Source organism: Biomphalaria glabrata, chromosome 4, assembly GCF_947242115.1.
Source record: "Biomphalaria glabrata chromosome 4, xgBioGlab47.1, whole genome shotgun sequence".
Taxonomy (NCBI): Eukaryota; Metazoa; Mollusca; class Gastropoda; family Planorbidae; genus Biomphalaria; species Biomphalaria glabrata.
Genome location: NC_074714.1, coordinates 16,648,084 through 16,666,173, shown reverse-complemented (window position 1 = coordinate 16,666,173; position 18,090 = coordinate 16,648,084). Strand labels below are relative to the sequence as shown.

General features: G+C 37.7%; 2 protein-coding genes across 3 annotated transcripts in view; both read right to left on the bottom strand.

The window, feature by feature from the left end:
* The window catches only part of LOC106050496 (major facilitator superfamily domain-containing protein 4A-like), a 143,145-nt gene extending 133,702 nt beyond the window's left edge, over positions 1-9,443 (bottom strand). Inside the window, exon 1 of one of the 2 annotated variants that reach the window (XM_056025794.1) lies at positions 9,151-9,443. The gene's annotated coding sequence lies outside the window, so the exon portion shown is untranslated. The remainder of the gene's footprint in view (positions 1-9,150) is intronic. The other variant, XM_056025796.1, reaches the window with a different exon arrangement.
* Positions 9,444-11,776: 2,333 nt separating this feature from the next.
* Positions 11,777-18,090, bottom strand: part of LOC106065456 (uncharacterized) — a 69,736-nt gene continuing 63,422 nt past the window's right edge. Inside the window, exon 21 of the mRNA XM_056025791.1 lies at positions 11,777-15,756. Within this exon, the coding sequence (XP_055881766.1) occupies positions 14,291-15,756 (1,466 nt within the window). The 3' untranslated portion in view covers positions 11,777-14,290. The remainder of the gene's footprint in view (positions 15,757-18,090) is intronic.

The window sequence follows — 18,090 nt, the reverse complement described above, 5'->3', positions numbered from 1 at the left end:
CTTCAGTATTCACAAATATGGCTAAATTTTTTGGGTTTAATAATTGTTAAGGCTATTTCTCCCTCACGCTTTCTCTGATCCAGTTGATACTTTAAACAATAACTTTTTGTACCTAACAAAACATGAATCAATAAACAAAAAACAATATTTTTAAAAAGTCAATTAATTATTGGTAAATAGTCACTTTGTTTGATGTCAAATAAAGGAAATAACTTGTACATTATCGGTAGATATAGTTTAAAGAAGGAAGTTCTTCCTCCTCAAGCTTTTAATTTTTTAAAGGATTTTTATATTTTGCTTGTTTTATGCTTTTTTTTTATGTTTTTTTTTTTTACCATCTGAAGCCTATTGAAATGTATCCAGTGTAGTTTGTTCATTCTGCTATTGTTTTGTTGGACAAGTCAATGTACAAACTTGTTAAGACGATAGCATGCAGCTCAACACAAACACTGATCAATAAAAATACAGAATAACATCGACGTACAAAACAAGATTACAAAGAGCGTTTGAGTAAACGCAAACTCAGAGGCGGCCCCCGAAGTGTCCATATGGAAGCGTACAATAAAAATCATTTTAAAAAAATATTATTTCAAGTGGCATTTAACTAAAATAATATAAATCGTGTATACAGACATATGCATATAATCTCTTAGAGATTAAAAAGTAAAATAAGGTCATGTTTCTATGTTAGTGTCTGTTGTGCAAATAAAGTTTGTATGAAAAGATTTCACACCTGCCATTATATTTTGAGAATATTTCGATATTATAGACTCAAAAGAGTACGAAGTTATTCTTAACAGTTAAATTCAGGAACGTATCTATCTGACACAACTTTTCCTAAGTTTCATTATAGACAAAAACTTCCGACAAAGATATGAAAATACAGATATTGTAAACATTATAAAATAAATTTATGAAATAGTAAATTTGGAAGATAGGTACTCGTAGAGCTTAACTAAGACAGGTCTTGGTAGAGCTTAAATATGACAGGTACTCGTAGAGCTTAAGCAAGACAGGTCCTAGTAGTTCTTGAAAAGCATAAGTCTAAGTCCTAATAGATTGTAAATAGTACAAAAATAAGATAAGTGCTTTTAGAGATTAAATTTAGGAACATTTAGAAAAACTTCGCTTGTTGTAATGATCAGTAGGTGTGATTTCAATGAATTCAAATTGCTGTTTTGGTTTCACTACTTCAAGGTGAAGAAACGTTGAAATTATCTCCATTCCAGTGAAGTCTTGAAGTCTTCTTTCCGATTCACCATCCACAAGTTTTCTCGTTATTTTCTTAAGTCCGAAACTTGTCTTCGTTTACAGCAGACGTGAGATTTCCTTTTGTGAAATGGGACGTTATTTTTGTGTGATCTAATTTACAAAATAGAACAATCTATTAAATGACACCTATAACGTAATGTGACCACAAATATTTTTTAAAATAAAGATTAATATTCCCTATTAATCTTTGACTATGTTAGATTAATCTTTGACTAGGCTAGATTAATCTTTGACTAGGCTAAAATTAATCTTTGACTAGGATGGATTTATCTTTGACAAGGCTAAATTAATCTTTGACTAGGATAGATTAATCTTTGACTATACTGGATTAATCTTTGACTAGTATGGATTTATCTTTGACAAGGCTAAATTAATCTTTGACTAAGCTGGATTAATCTTTGCCTAGGCTGGATTCATCTTTGACTAGTCTGGATTAATCTTTGACTAGTCTGGAGTTGGTCGTAAGTTTCCGATTCAATTCTCCGCCCTCATTTCAAGGACGAACTTTGCCAACCACGAGAGATTATTGGACAAAGCATCTCTAGATCGTATACTTAGGATAACCTCGATTTGAAAGCAACCTTTACAAACAAATGTGTTCAATCCTAATGCCTAGTCATTTAACCAACACTAGCAGTTGTTTAGAGGCTCAAACTTTGTGCGAAATAAAAACCCAATCAAGGACTGTACAGCACTAGGGACTTAACGTTCAGACAAAGCCGCTAAGTGGCTGCAAAGTTCAAGTCCAAAAAGATCATCTCTATAGCACAATGTGAAACAAGATTAAACAAAATAGTCCCAAGCTGTCTCCAAGTCTATTTTATTCCCGCATCTCTGTGTGATGACCGACTACTAACGTTACAATCGAATGAGTGAAGGCTTAGTTCTTACATATTAAGCCTGTTTAGTTGTAAATAATGATATCTAATGTTAGTTTAAGCCCTACGGCTTTTACATGATCAAAACTAACTTGTTGTTGGTAGTGCGGGTTCTCGCCCGCATCTCTATAGTAGTAAATATAGATTTGACCCGTACCTATTGTATGTAATCACGAACAGTCTGAATTTGTTCATTGTGGCATGTCACAACTTGTTATAACTGCAATGACATTTTGACGCAGACTGGAGAGACAGAGAGAGAGAGAGAGAGGGAAAGAATATGAGAGAGAGAGAGATAGAAAGAGAGACACAATTAAAATGAGACAATAGACACAGAGCAAGCGAAAAAAAAACGTAAATGGCTGCTTGGTTGTGTGGTTTGCGCGCAGGACTGTCGTTCGGACTAATCTATGGTTCAAACCCTGCGCGCTCCCATCCCAGTCGTCCTGCAGCAGGCTCGGACCAGGAAGTAAATTATCTACAACTCTGAAGGAACATTCGAAACATGTCCATTTTGTTATCAATAGTGTCGCTAGTCAGCACTAGTTCCTTATTCAGTGCTGTTACTTTCACTAATAAATGTCTATTGTAAGACTTTATGTAAGATCGAACCTTGAATTCATTACTGTTATATACTCTAGTGGCAGACTAGTGGTAATATAATATATGTTTATCAAGTTTTTTCTCTTCGATTATTGGGAAGAAATTCTTTGTTATTGATAGTAGCTCTAAGAGGGTAGGTAGTTACGTACTGGGGTTGAAATGTATGTATTTCTACTTATATGAGTAACAGTCATAATGCCTAAACTAGGAACTGGTTACAACTACCGCGTTTCTTGCATACGCACGTGATACAGAAAGCTTATGTAATAGGCCAGTGATGCCCAAACTACGGCCCGCGGGCCAGATAAGGTTGGGCATCCCTGTAATAGGCCTTGTTTCAGTTTCCTAATCATTTCACTTTCACTGTATTCTATTTTAAGAATCTATTTCGTTCGTGGCTAAACTTTAATTTTAGGGTCATGCAATAAAAGGGGCTCGAATCTAAATAGACTTTTAGGACCTAATATATTGTTATAGATCGTTCATTTAGTTAATACAAAGAATTCTTTAGTACCATAAGGCTAAGTACCAAATGTTGCCTGCGTTTATGCTATCTGGCGTCGTGCAATGTACGTATAAAGTTTGTGAAGAAATTATTTTTTTTACTATATTGTGTTAGATCCAGTGTACTAAACTGAAAGTATTGTCATCACCTAACTGCACTTTATAAGTAAATGACACCCTGCCCACTAGATGACATTGATTAGAACAAGCTTGATAAGGAACAATGACTGTGTTGCTTTTATTTACATTCTGACGGAGGTGTGCTATCAGTTGTGTGACTTCTGATGACTGAGCCCAGGGATAGCCATCTCGTGTCAAAGTGATTAGTCTGTCACGCATGAGCGCACCAACACGCTCTATCCCTGCACGTGCAATGTAAGGCTGGACTCGTTACGGCTGTCCCCCCCACTTCCCTTCCCAGTCCAGCGGCCAAAAGTAGGTAATTATTTACGGACCAGCATTCAGTTGTTGATCAAGAGAATATGGGATGGAAAGAGAAGTGTGTGGGATGGAAATAGAAGTGTGTGGGATGGAATAGAAGTGTGTGGGATGGAAAGAGAAGTGTGTGGGATGGAAATAGAAGTGTGTGGGATGGAAAAAGAAGTGTGTGGCATGGAAAAGAAGAAGTGTGTGGGATGGAAATCGAAGTGTGTGGGATGGAAATCGAAGTGTGGGGATGGAAAGAGAGAAGTGTGTGGTATGGAAAGAGAGAAGTGTGTGGGATGGAAAGGGAAGTGTTTAGGAGGGAAAGAGAAATGTGTGGGATGGAAAGAGAAGTGTGTGGGATGGAAAGAGAAGTGTGTGGGGTGGAAAGAGAAGTGTATAGGATGGAAATATAAGAGTGTAGGATGGAAAGACAAGTGTGTGGGATGGAAAGAGAAGAGTGTGGTATGGAAAGAAAAGTGTTTGGGATGGAAAGAGTGATTGTGTGGGATGGAAAGAGAAAATTGTGTGGGATGGAAAGAGAGAAGTGTGTGGGATGGAAAGAGAAGAGTGTGGTATGGAGAAAGAGAAGTGAGTGGGATAAAAAGAGAAGTGTGTGGGATAAAAAGAGAAGTGTGTGGGATGGAAAGAGAAGTGTATGGGATGGAAAGAGAAGTGTGTGAGATGGAAAGAGAAGTGTGTGGGATGGAAAGAAAAGAGTGTGTGATGGAAAGAGAAGTGTATGGGATGGAAAGAGAAGTGTGTGGGATGGAAAGAGAAGTGTATGGGATGGAAAGAGAAGAGTGTGAGGTGGAAAGAGAAGTGTGTGGTATGGAAAGAGAAGTGTGGGATGGAAAGAGAAGTGTTTGGGATGGAAAGAGAATTGGGTGAGATGGAAAGAGAGAAGTGTGTGGGATGGAAAGAGAGAATTGTGTGGGATGGAAAGAAAAGTGTATGGGATGGAAAGAGAAGTGTGTGGGATGGAAAGAGAGAAGTGTGTGGGATGGAAAGAGAAGTATGTGGGATGGAAAGAGAGAATTGTGTGGGATGGAAAGAGAGAATTGTGTGGGATGGAAAGAGAAGTGTGTGGGATGGAAAGAGAGAAGTGTGGGAATGGAAAGAGAGAAGTGTGTGGGATGGAAAGAGAGAAGTGTGTGGGATGGAAAAAGAAGTGTTTGGGGTGGAAAGAGAAGTGTGTGGGATAGAAAGAGAAGTGTGTGGGATGGAAAGAGAAGTGTGTGAGATGGAAAGAGAAGTGTATGGGATGGAAAGAGAAGTGTGTGGAATGGACAAATAAGTGTGTGAGATGGAATGAGAAGTGTATGGGATGGAAAGAGAAGTGTGTGGGATGGAAAGAGAGAATTGTGTGGGATAGAAAGAGAAGAGTGTGGGATGGAGAGAGAAGTGTATGATATGGAAAGAGAAGTGTGTGGGGTGGAAAGAGAAGTGTATAGGATGGAAATAGAAGAGTGTGGGATGGAAAGAGAAGTGTGTGGGATGGAAAGAGAAGAGTGTGGTATGGAAAGAAAAGTGTTTGGGATGGAAAGAGTGATTGTGTGGGATGGAAAGAGAAAATTGTGTGGGATGGAAAGAGAGAAGTGTGTGGCATGGAAAGAGAAGTGTGTGGGATGGAAAGAGAAGAGTGTGGTATGGAGAAAGAGAAGTGAGTGGGATAAAAAGAGAAGTGTGTGGGATAAAAAGAGAAGTGTGTGGGATGGAAAGAGAAGTGTATGGGATGGAAAGAAGTGTGTGGGATGGAAAGAGAAGTGTGTGGGATGGAAAGAAAAGAGTGTGGGATGGAAAGAGAAGTGTATGGGATGGAAAGAGAAGTGTGTGGGATGGAAAGAGAAGTGTATGGGATGGAAATAGAAGAGTGTGGGGTGGAAAGAGAAGTGTGTGGTATGGAAAGAGATGTGTGGGATGGAAAGAGAAGTGTTTGGGATGGAAAGAGAATTGTGTGAGATGGAAAGAGAGAATTGTGTGGGATGGAAAGAGAGAATTGTGTGGGATGGAAAGAAAAGTGTATGGGATGGAAAGAGAAGTGTGTGGGATGGAAAGAGAGAAGTGTGTGGGATGGAAAGAGAGAAGTGTGTGGGATGGAAAGAGAGAAGTGTGTGGGATGGAAATCGAAGTGTGTGGGATGGAAATCGAAGTGTGTGGGATTGAAAGAGAAGTTTGTGGGGTGGAAAGAGAAGTGTGTGAGATGAAAAGAGAGAAGTGAGTGGGATGGAAAGAGAAAAGTGTGTGGGATGGAAAGAGATAAGTGTGTGTGTGGTGAATAGTGTTATAGAATGAAATAGGAACGAGGGGGGAGTGTGAATAAATAAGAGAAAGTTCTCTTGGCTTCAAGAGATAAGTGACAAAAGGGTAGAAGGGAATGTTTTTAAACACGAGAGAGTCCTGCTTAACAAGAGAGTGAGCCGAGAGACTCTAAGAAAGAATGGGCAGAGTGGACACAGAGATATGCTCCTCCTTCGTGGTCAAAGATGAACACATTTCTCAATTGCTATGAACTCTAAGATGGCTCTGAAGTCCAGCACATGGATACTGAGAGAGCAAGAATTGTGATAAGAGATATACTAAGGGAGATAGAGAGTGCAAGAAAGAGAGAGAAAGAGAGGAAGGTAAATAAAGAGAGAAAAAGATGATGATGCGCATAGAGATACTGAAAGAGAGAGATAGAGGAGAGAGAGAAAGAAAGGAGAGAGAGAGAAGAATTAAGGAAAGTGAGCACCATAAATGAAAGCAATAAGAAATAAATGTGAGAGGGGGGTATATTAGCGGAGAGTACTGAGACATTAAGCAATTAATTAGCACATTGATCCCAGCCATTCCAGGCACGATGAATTGGATTGGAAGAGACAGCTGAAGGGGATTTTATTAGAGCAATGTCAATTGATATAAACTCTGTGTCCGCTTCTGCTAGATCTACCACTATATAGCAATAGACGATGATATTAACCCTAATGTACCCAAACTAAAGTTTAGATTCACAGCCTCTTTTATGCAAAGCTCATATCTTTAATCTGAGAGTGTCGTGATGCGGCGTATCCTTGTTGATGTCCAAGGGCTGAGCCAAAGGCTCTTCGAGCCCTAAGTTTGAAAAAAAACTTGTTTGGATTCCAAACAGTAAAAAAAAAAAACCTGTGAGAACACAGTTCTGTTTGAGAGAGACCCGAGTCAATGCCTATGTAAAGCATTGCTGTTTCCAATGCCTTTGGCCCCCGACGCATGCTTGGCTGCACATGGCCGAAGGCCGAGGGCACCGGGAGCCTCCGCCATTTTCCTTCGCTGTACCAAGCTAACTGTGCGGGACCCGCCATTTATGTAACGGTCCCTTTGAGGAACAGCGCATGGATGTGGGACGTGTTTGTGGGGACTTTTTTACAACCCCGCCCGTGCAAGAGGTTGACTCTCGTCTACCCGTGGGCATCCCCACGGGAGTTATGTTTCGCCATTCATTTAGCCTAGCTACCCCTCAAGTAGCCGTTTCCACCCAGGTGCCACGATGAGGCAGAACAGCGTACCCGGGTGCGGCGTATCCAACAATTCGACTAGTCCCATGAATTGAAGTCATTGTATTCACAGAAACTGAATGCATCATTAAGCCTCTGCTTGTATCACTTGGGTCTCTGAAAACTCCTATACACTATAACAGTACACTACTTATAATTAATGAATGGCCTCTTGTATTGCCATGAGAGTCAGGACAAGGGAGAAAACTGCAGATACTCCTGGCATCTGACATTTGCATGGATCGAAGGGAGTATCGAAAGTAGCAGGATAATGAGGTCATTAGAACAAGTCAACAAACCATGTCAAACTATTGTACCAACACACAAACACACACTCTAACTTACTATATGCAGATAACTTTATTACTTTTACTATATCGTTGGATAGACTTGTTGAATTATCTGAAGCATAGAATTGTATTCTATGAATTTCCTTTTCTGTTAATCAATATCCATCCCCCCTCTATACCACTAATTCTCTGTCTGTCTGCCTGTTTCTCTCTCTCTCTCTCTCTCTCTCTCTCTCTCTCTCATTGTTTCTTTCCTCATATATTTCTGAGGGCATCTTTCTTTTTTTTTTCTTACGTATTTTTTCATTTTATTTATTCATCTTTTGTCTTCATACACACACACTCTCTCTCTCATTATCTCTCTCATTCTCTCTCTTTCTCATTCTCTATCTCTCTCATTGTCTCTCTCTCTCTCTCATTCTCTCTCTCTCATTCTCTCTCTCTCTCATTCTCTCTCTCATTCTCCCGCACTCATTCTCTCTCATTCTCTCTCACCCATTCTCTCTCTCTCTCATTCTCCTTCACTCATTCTCTCTCTCTCTCTCTCTCATTCTCCCTCACTCATTCTCTCTCTCTCTCATTCTCTCTCGCTCATTCATTCTCTCTCGCTCATTCTCTCTCTCTCATTCTTTCTCGCTCATTCTCTCTCTCTCTCACTTTAATTTTCTCTCTTTCTCTCTCTCTCTCTCTCTCTCTCTCTTCTAATTCAGACTCACATTTTGTTTAAAAAGAAACAGTCAAACTGAACCAACTGATCACCAGCAGTCAAAACCTGACAACTTTTGACGCACATAAATCGACAGTCATGTGACCAGATACTAAATGGTGCCAACGACCAAACATTGCACACCAATTAACGTGTTAGGGACTAGTGTGTGTGTGAGAGAGATTAACTTTCAATTATTTATAGAAACACTCTGTTGTTGCCTGTACTTTGCATTATTGTGATGAAACATTCTGGACTTCATGCAGAGAACAAGAAAAACACCCACAATACTTTCTTAAAGACAATACTTCCTTTGTACAACTTATAAAGCGATTTACTTCTCCTGGTCACTCTCGAACGTCAGATTGTTTTTTTTAATGGAGTATTTTTATACCCCGCCACATCCAAAGATCTAGTAACTCTTTTCCCAACGCTATATAGCAACTGTCAAATTTCAAGAAAACCGCTACAGTCGTTTTCGAGAACTGTGTCCAGATTTTTGAGCCCAGCCAGAAGGTTTCAGATTCCATGAAGGTAGGAGTTGAATAGAGGTATTGTTATAAGGGGCGAGGTGGCCGAGTGGTAAAGCGCTTGGCTCCCAAACCGAGGGTTTCCAAGCTCGAATCTGGGTACAAACTGGGATTTCTAATTTTAGAATTTTAAAGGTTGACCTGAGTCCACCCAACTTAAATGGGTACCTAAAATTAGTTGGGCAAAGTAAATCGGTTGGTCGTTGTGCTAGCCATATGAAACACTCGTCAACCGTCGGCCATAGAAACAGATAACCTTTACATCATCTGCCCTAGATCTAGATCTATAAACCTCATGGTCCGAAAAGGTATAGTTTGCTTGTTTACTTTTACATTCATTACAAAAATAAGAAAAAGATTCATTTCAAATTGAATTCATTTAGAGACAAAAACTACATTTCTAGTGGATTAAATAGCACAATTACTTACCTTTTTTTAATAGTTACATGTCCCAATAGTCATCAAGAAACTGAAGACAAACTTGATGGCGATATTATATGTCAGCATTGAATTCCCAAAGACGGTGTACGTAACACACACACACACACACACATTCAGGTCTCTCTCTTTCTCTCTTCCACCTCAACGTGATTGTAAAACTATCGCACAAGTTGCTGCTGTAACCACACGACGGCAGCCCCACAGTGTCAACGTGGTACCTTCTGAGACGACCCGCGCGTCTCCGCGTCCATCTGAACCAGTCGTTGACGCGACCTGTGTGCGAACACGCGCCACATCAGACGCGAAGATAAAACAAAAAAAGGATTGCATGCAATTGTTTTTGACGTTCGCTGTATGCGTGGATTAAATGAGATCTGAAATCATACACTGGTAGAGCTATGTTGATGTGGTTTTTTTTTTAACTTTTTATAAACTAAAACTAAAAAAAGATGGTCTTAATATTTGTGTTCTGTGGTTGTTTATTGAGAGTCTACACTACTGGCCATGGCTCGCAAATACCTTCCTGCAGGGAACAGTACCAGGGAAAAGAAATATTTGCAGACAGAAAGTAATGGAAGAACAGACGAATATTCCAAATTGAGTAGAGTAACACCATTAGTAAAATCACTAAACTTAGTGACACTTCATGAGAGAAGAATAAAAAGTAAAGTAGCTATAATACACAAAACACTAAACCATAACTTACAAATAGAAAAACAAAACCTAATGAAATACTCAGAAAGACACAAAGATAGAGACACATTTCTTATTCCATACGCTAGAACAAATTCTAAAATTGATCCTTCTTTCCTAATGACATCAGAGAATGGAATGGGTTGCCTGAATCAGACAGGAAAACAAACGACATAGCAGAGCTTAAGTCATTGACTAACATGTATGACTAGATTGACACATGAAATGCGTAGGACGTAACTATCTTCTTGTTTGAAGTTATATCTGTAATATATATGATAAGAAAAGAAATCTGATCTTAAAAATTAAACAGAAAAACATTTAAAATACTTTTTAAAAAAAAGACAATACCTTCATTATACAAGTTACAGAGCGATTGTTTCTCTCTAAATAAGTAATGAATGTAACATTAAAATACAATGTAACATTTTTTACCTCGTCCCACCCCCACCCCTTTTTTTTCCCCTCGAGAAAGAATCCTGGGTAAGCGATTTGAAGGATCTACTAAAATACTAAATTATTAAAATTAAATTATAGCTTTTATATAGCGCTACTTTCATGCTTATAGCATGCTCAGATCGCTTTGGTCCAATCTCAGTTGTGGACCAGTGGGAGGGGGAGGGGGTATCTAGGAGAAGGTTTTTCCGTCCTGCCTTTAGTAAAGCGTTTAGGCGCTCAGTAAACACAACTCGAATCGTGTATCGAACCTCGAGCCCCCTTCATAGGTAGCCAAGCCAAGCTAAGTTCAAGCGCACTTAGCCTCTCGACCACGCTTCCCACTAGACTACTAGACTTTATAATATTTCAATGTAAGGCCTTTAGATCTTAGAAGATGATGTCCTAAGTACACATTAATTTATTAAACTCTTGAATAAATAATGTCTACATATGAAAATACCCGAAGACGTCAACTCAGTTCAAGATTAATATTTTCTCCTTCTCCAGCTAAAAGTTAAATTTATTTCTTTTCTTACACTCATAAAATGATAACGGTCGAACTAGAGTGTCCCCCAGTATGGCCAACGAGCTAGGTTTTTTTTTTTCCCCAATGATATACAGGACTTGTCCAATTTCTAGGAAAATCGTTAGAGGCGTTTTCGAGATCCATATCCGTCCAGGAAGTTTTTCACACCCAAAAGGTTACCTAAAGTGACGAGTTGAATAGAGGTATTGTTGCAAAGAGACGACAGATGCCTTTAAAATGATTCGTCAAAATGAACATATTTCTAATATTATTTTTTAACTACATAGCAATTTTAGTTGCACATCAATGTTAACTTTTTCAAACAAGATATTGACTATTTATTATCCCTCTATTCAAGTTAGAACTTTATGGAGGGTGGAACCTGGAAATGGATCTCACAAACGGCAGCTAATGTCAGGTAATAGTCAACTCCGAGCTATGCTTACTATGATATGCTGTTGTTTATTTACCAAACTTTTTCGTTCATAGGATGTCATTGATGGATGAAGGCTATAGTGAGTTGAACAAATCAAAATCTGATTTAAGGTACAATAAGTGTATGGATTGGAATGCAAGAATGGGCGTTGTTGTAAAATACAAATCTGATAGTTTTTCATTTGTATTTTGTGTATTTTTGTTACTAGTGTTTCATTTTCTGAGATTTTATTGTATAATATAATAGCCAGTTATATAATGTATGCAAGTTCGAACTTAATTTTTTTTAAATTACTAAATGCTTTTTGCCAGGAAGGTTAATTTCTAAAGTGGCAGTTAAGTGAATGAACAAGTTGTTGTTCTTAGTTTGCCCTTACCATAGCACCAGTTACTTCCCTTTCACTAATGTCTTCCTCGAGCAGGGAATCTGTATTTTCAATCGATATTTGTAATCCGAAGGATTCGGTAATAAAACTTTATTTCATTTCAAAAAGAAGTAGTAAATGAAACAAGACAACCATCTATAATTTAAATATATTTTATTTGAGTATAAATTCTTTTAAACAAATTAATTTAGCCTTTTATGATAAAGCAAAGTAATTTTAAGTAATCAGCCAAGATATTTATTCTGAATTAAGACAACTTTTAGCAAATCCCAAACTTTTTTCCCAACGGAAACTTCGCACAGTCGAAGAATTTACGAAATTAACAAAAATTATTTATAAGGTTTGATTTTTTTTCAATTTTTTAAAATAAAATATAATCAAACTATATTATAAATTAAATTATTTTTCAAGTATAAATACTTAAAAAAATAAATAATTATATATAGGGTTCTGCGTAACAGTTTGGGAACCAGTAATGGAACAATTTAAATAAGCAAAACTGCACAGTTAAACATATTCAAAATAGGCAGTAATACATTGTACATTATGAGTATTATATTCAAATTCCAAAATACACTAAAAGCAACGGAGTGGTCCAAAAAAAAGGTCCTATAAAGGCAGTGGAGAGTAGAGCAGCACATCGTCATCTTGAAAGAGTTAAGTTCAAATTTCAAACGTTTGGGAAAAGTTTTTTGTATGTCTTATAAATTTGATTTGTGCCTTGGGTTGGTAAGAAGTTTTTTTTAAAATGAATCCCAATAAAACATGAGTACGAAGTTGACTGTAGGTTGAGTACTCACTCGGTTCAGTTTCGTTGTTTCTCTGATGGCTGTAAACATAATCTGTTTCATTGTTGTTATTGAACAGATTGAACAGTTTGATACATAACATGAAGACGGCTTTATGGAATGTTTTGATTACAATAAATACAAAGAAAAATAGATGCCATTGAGTGTGTATATGAATGTAGATGTGGGAATGTTTGAAGGAATATGTGTGTTGATACAAATGTAGATGTGTTTGTTCATGTGAATGTGGCTGCATGTTGAGTGTATGGGAGGGTTATATCATGCGAGGATTAAAACTGTACAACAAAGCAACAACATATATTTCAACATTTAAATATCTCATTTTGTAGCACGTCATGATATAAATCTTGCTATGAAATGTTATAATGTAACATGTCATTATGTAACTTTCAGATATGTAACTTTTCATTACATAACATGTCATAGTGTAACTTCAATCTATGGTACCATTTCATTACGTAAAATGTCATTATCTCATTGTGTAACATCCAGCTTTGTAAGACGTAATTATGTAACATCTGACTATACAACATGTAATAAAGTAAAATCTCGTGAAGTAACATGTCTCTATGAAATGTGTCATTGTATAACATTTATTATGTTACTCTCTATTGTGCTATGTAAATCAATCTAACACCTCACTATATAAAACCTCGTCAATCAACAAAATGGTAACCTCTCCACGATGCTCAGAAACGTGCACTCTGTACAGATGGAAAACAAAATGAATCACTTTCACATGGTCTATCTCAGAACAAAGACAAATACTGATGGCAAGAAAAATACTTACAGTCCCATATATATAGTATAGTATGAATATAAGTATATAGGCTATGTAATGTGATTTTAAATATATATATATATAGGCTATACATCACACTACACACAATAACTCACTACACACTACGTTACATCTCTCTACGAAACACACATACATATATGTATGTGTGTGTGTGTTGTGAAAACGTTTAGGTCTTAGGTGGAACATTTCATATTAAATTTTTTTTTATAATTTATACTTTATACTATTTTACTACTTTATATTTAGCAAAACAAAACTCTAGTTGTATAACAACTTTGTTCATTGCTAATAATGAACCATAATCTTCAAATACAAATATAGAATCAAATAAAATACTCAGAAAGACAAGAAGATAAAGGCACAGTCCTCGTTCCATATGCTAGAACAAATTTGTACAAATGCTCCTTCTTCCCTAGTGCTATTAGAGCATGGAATGGGTTGCCTGAGCTAGCCAGGAAAACCAGTGACTTGGCAGAATTTAAGTCATTGGTTAACATGCATGACTACATGCATGACGCTTAGGACGTAATCATCTTCTTTTTTGAAGTAACGTCTGTATTTTATAAGTTAGGAATCTTTTGAAGGATTCTGGCAATCAAACTAATGTACATTATTAAGGCTCGTGTGTTTCTAATGTTATAAAACAACATTTCTTATACTTATGATTCACATTTAATGTCGTAAACAATGCTTGCAATACACATACGACTTCATTTAATGTTGCAACTTTCTCAATGTCTCATTGAGAAAGAGTCTAAGGTTACTAGACTTTTTAAAAGTGTATTGCGTGCCACGATTTTCAAAGTATCAATTTATCCGTTTCAACTTTGTGTTGAGAAACATCTTACCAATTGCTTACAGGTGTAATTGTAAGTCTAATCAAGTCAGAGAGAACAAGTCACGTGGTTCCAATGAGACAATTCACTAACATCATTTTCTTTGCTTCTCAACTGTAACATTGCAATAACCTCTGTCTGTTCTAAAAACTGAATCTACGATGATTTTTTTATGTAGAAAAGAAACAAATAATAACAGTAACTTAAGCGAACGTGACATTCTCTATTTCTTCCGGTTTTGTTGGAATTCTGAGATTTGTGACAGTGACTATAGGGGAACACAACGCCACGTTAGAGCTGGCAGTGTTAACATCTTTTTCTGGTGTAGGAGCAGATGAATCTTGTGGATGGAACTTCCTGGAGCTAGACAAGTTATTGGCCCTTGTTTGTTCTAAGGCAGAAGGAAGCCCAGCTCCCACAACGACACTGCTAGTTTGTGTTTGTGAAATGTGTCTGTTCTCACTGCTAGCAGGATCAGCTAAATTAACCGTCTGGTCATCCCGAGGTGCGTACGTCAAAGGCGATAACGGATTGGTCAAATTGTTGAGATTAGTCTGACCAGAAGACTGATAGGTAGGATTGCTTTGATGAATGCTTAGACTGCTTGGTCTAACTGCTGCTGCTACTTGCTGGTGGTTTCCACGCTTAGTTTGGACATTGCTAGGTATATTGAGTGGTAACGTAGTGTTCCTTTGCTGCCTAGTGCTGGGGACAAGTTCGTTCTCAACTAGGTCATGATTTTCATTGATCTCCTGGTTTGAGAATGTCTGGTGCACCTGGTAGTCTCCAGGATCTAACTGTCTGGCTGTGCCGTTACTAAAATCAATTCTAGATGCATTTCCAGTAAGTTCTTGGTGATGAACTAACTGGTAGAGTGGATCAGTTGGTGTCAGGTATTCACAGGAACCAAATAAGGAGCTCAATGTTTCCTCAGGTATGATGGTAGTGATTAAATCTGAAGCAGGCAACGTCTGGCCTCTAGTTGGTGTATGAGAGGATGGTAAAACTGGAACAGCTAGCACATTTCCATTATTTAATGGAACTAAAACATAGTTAGACATTGGACCACGAAAACGAGTTTGCAGTCTTGTAATTGTGTTTGGAATTTGGGGAGTCCCTCCAGGAGTTACATCAGCTTGCTGGGCCGGTTCCATGTTTGATCCAGAAGTAGAGGCCGGGCCTACATTTAAAGGTTGAACTTGCTGTGTAGGCCTTGTCTTATTGATGGGTAGCAATTCAATGCCAGGGCTAGTTACAGGAGTCGACTGCATATTTCTAGCTCTAGGCACATGAGACTTAGGAGTCTGTTGTGGCAAAATGTCTGCATAGCTACAAGTTGAGGTATAAGGGAGTGAAGAAGCTCTTTGTCTGACTCCACCGAGAGACGACGTTGATCTGTCTGATGAGACAGTTCCAGAACTTGCGCTGGACCCTCGATGGGGCTCAAACGATTTCTCGTAGTAGTGAGAGCTGGTGACGTCATATGGCACTTGAGTAGGACTCCGTGATACCTTGCCCAGATCATCTGACCTAGTTGGAAGAGCAGCATGTTGGGATGCCTCTTTGCCTCTCGGTGGAAGCTCGGGCCTCTCACCTTTTAAGCTGTTCCCTCGCTGTTTTAATAGGATATTGTTGTTCTCAATATTCGTCTCCCCTTTCTGTCTGAGCCCTACATATAAAGAATACAAAGTCAGTTTGCTATGTTCTCGTATAGTCCTTGTACTCTAACTTGGTATCTGTCTTACTCTAACATGGTATCTGTCTTACTCTAACATGGTATCTGTCTTACTCTAACATGGTATCTGTCTAACTCTAACATGGTATCTGTCTAACTCTAACATGGTATCTGTCTTACTCTAACAAGGTATCTGTCTTACTCTAACAAGGTATCTGTCTTACTCTAACAAGGTATCTGTCTTACTCTAACAAGGTATCTGTCTTACTCTAACTTGGTATCTGTCTTACTCTAACTTGGTATCTGTCTTACTCTAACATGGTATCTGTCTAACTCTAACATGGTATCTGTCTTACTCTAACAAGGTATCTGTCTTATTCTAACAAGGTATCTGTCTTACTCTAACAAGGTATCTGTCTTACTCTAACAAGGTATCTGTCTTACTCTAACAAGGTATCTGTCTTACTCTAACTTGGTATCTGTCTTACTCTAACAAGGTATCTGTCTTACTCTAACAAGGTATCTGTCTAACTCTAACATGGTATCTGTCTTACTCTAACAAGGTATCTGTCTTACTCTAACAAGGTATCTGTCTTACTCTAACAAGGTATCTGTCTTACTCTAACAAGGTATCTGTCTAACTCTAACATGGTATCTGTCTTACTCTAACATGGTATCTGTCTTACTCTAACAAGGTATCTGTCTTACTCTAACTTGGTATCTCTCTTACTCTAACTTGGTATCTGTCTAACTTTAACATGGTATCTGTCTTACTCTAACAATGTATCTGTCTTACTCTAACAAGGTATCTGTCTTACTCTAACTTGGTATCTGTCTTACTCTAACTTGGTATCTGTCTAACTCTAACTTGGTATCTGTCTTACTCTAACTTGGTATCTGTCTTACTCTAACAAGGTATCTGTCTTACTCTAACAAGGTATCTGTCTTACTCTAACAAGGTATCTGTCTTACTCTAATAAGGTATCTGTCTTACTCTAACAAGGTATCTGTCTTACTCTAACTTGGTATGTCTTACTCTAACATGGTATCTGTCTTACTCTAACAAGGTATCTGTCTTACTCTAACAAGGTATCTGTCTTACTCTAACAAGGTATCTGTCTTACTCTAGCTTGGTATCTGTCTTACTCTAACATGGTATCTGTCTTACTCTAACATGGTATCTGTCTTACTCTAACAAGGTATCTGTCTTACTCTAACTTGGTATCTCTCTTACTCTAACTTGGTATCTGTCTAACTTTAACATGGTATCTGTCTTACTCTAACAATGTATCTGTCTTACTCTAACAAGGTATCTGTCTTACTCTAACTTGGTATCTGTCTTACTCTAACTTGGTATCTGTCTAACTCTAACATGGTATCTGTCTTACTCTAACATGGTTTCTGTCTAACTCTAACATGGTATCTGTCTTACTCTAACAAGGTATCTGTCTTATTCTAACAAGGTATCTGTCTTACTCTAACAAGGTATCTGTCTTACTCTAACAAGGTATCTGTCTTACTCTAACAAGGTATCTGTCTTACTCTAACTTGGTATCTGTCTTACTCTAACAAGGTATCTGTCTTACTCTAACAAGGTATCTGTCTAACTCTAACATGGTATCTGTCTTACTCTAACATGGTTTCTGTCTAACTCTAACATGGTATCTGTCTTACTCTAACAAGGTATCTGTCTTATTCTAACAAGGTATCTGTCTTACTCTAACAAGGTATCTGTCTTACTCTAACAAGGTATCTGTCTTACTCTAACAAGGTATCTGTCTTACTCTAACTTGGTATCTGTCTTACTCTAACAAGGTATCTGTCTTACTCTAACAAGGTATCTGTCTAACTCTAACATGGTATCTGTCTTACTCTAACAATGTATCTGTCTTACTCTAACAAGGTATCTATCTTACTCTAACTTTGTATCTGTCTTACTCTAAAAAGGTATCTGTCTTACTCTAACAAGGTATCTGTCTTACTCTAACAAGGTATCTGTCTTACTCTAACATGGTATCTGTCTTACTCTAACATGGTATCTGTCTTACTCTAACAAGGTATCTGTCTTACTCTAACTTGGTATCTCTCTTACTCTAACTTGGTATCTGTCTAACTTTAACATGGTATCTGTCTTACTCTAACAATGTATCTGTCTTACTCTAACAAGGTATCTGTCTTACTCTAACTTGGTATCTGTCTTACTCTAACTTGGTATCTGTCTAACTCTAACATGGTATCTGTCTTACTCTAACATGGTTTCTGTCTAACTCTAACATGGTATCTGTCTTACTCTAACAAGGTATCTGTCTTACTCTAACAAGGTATCTG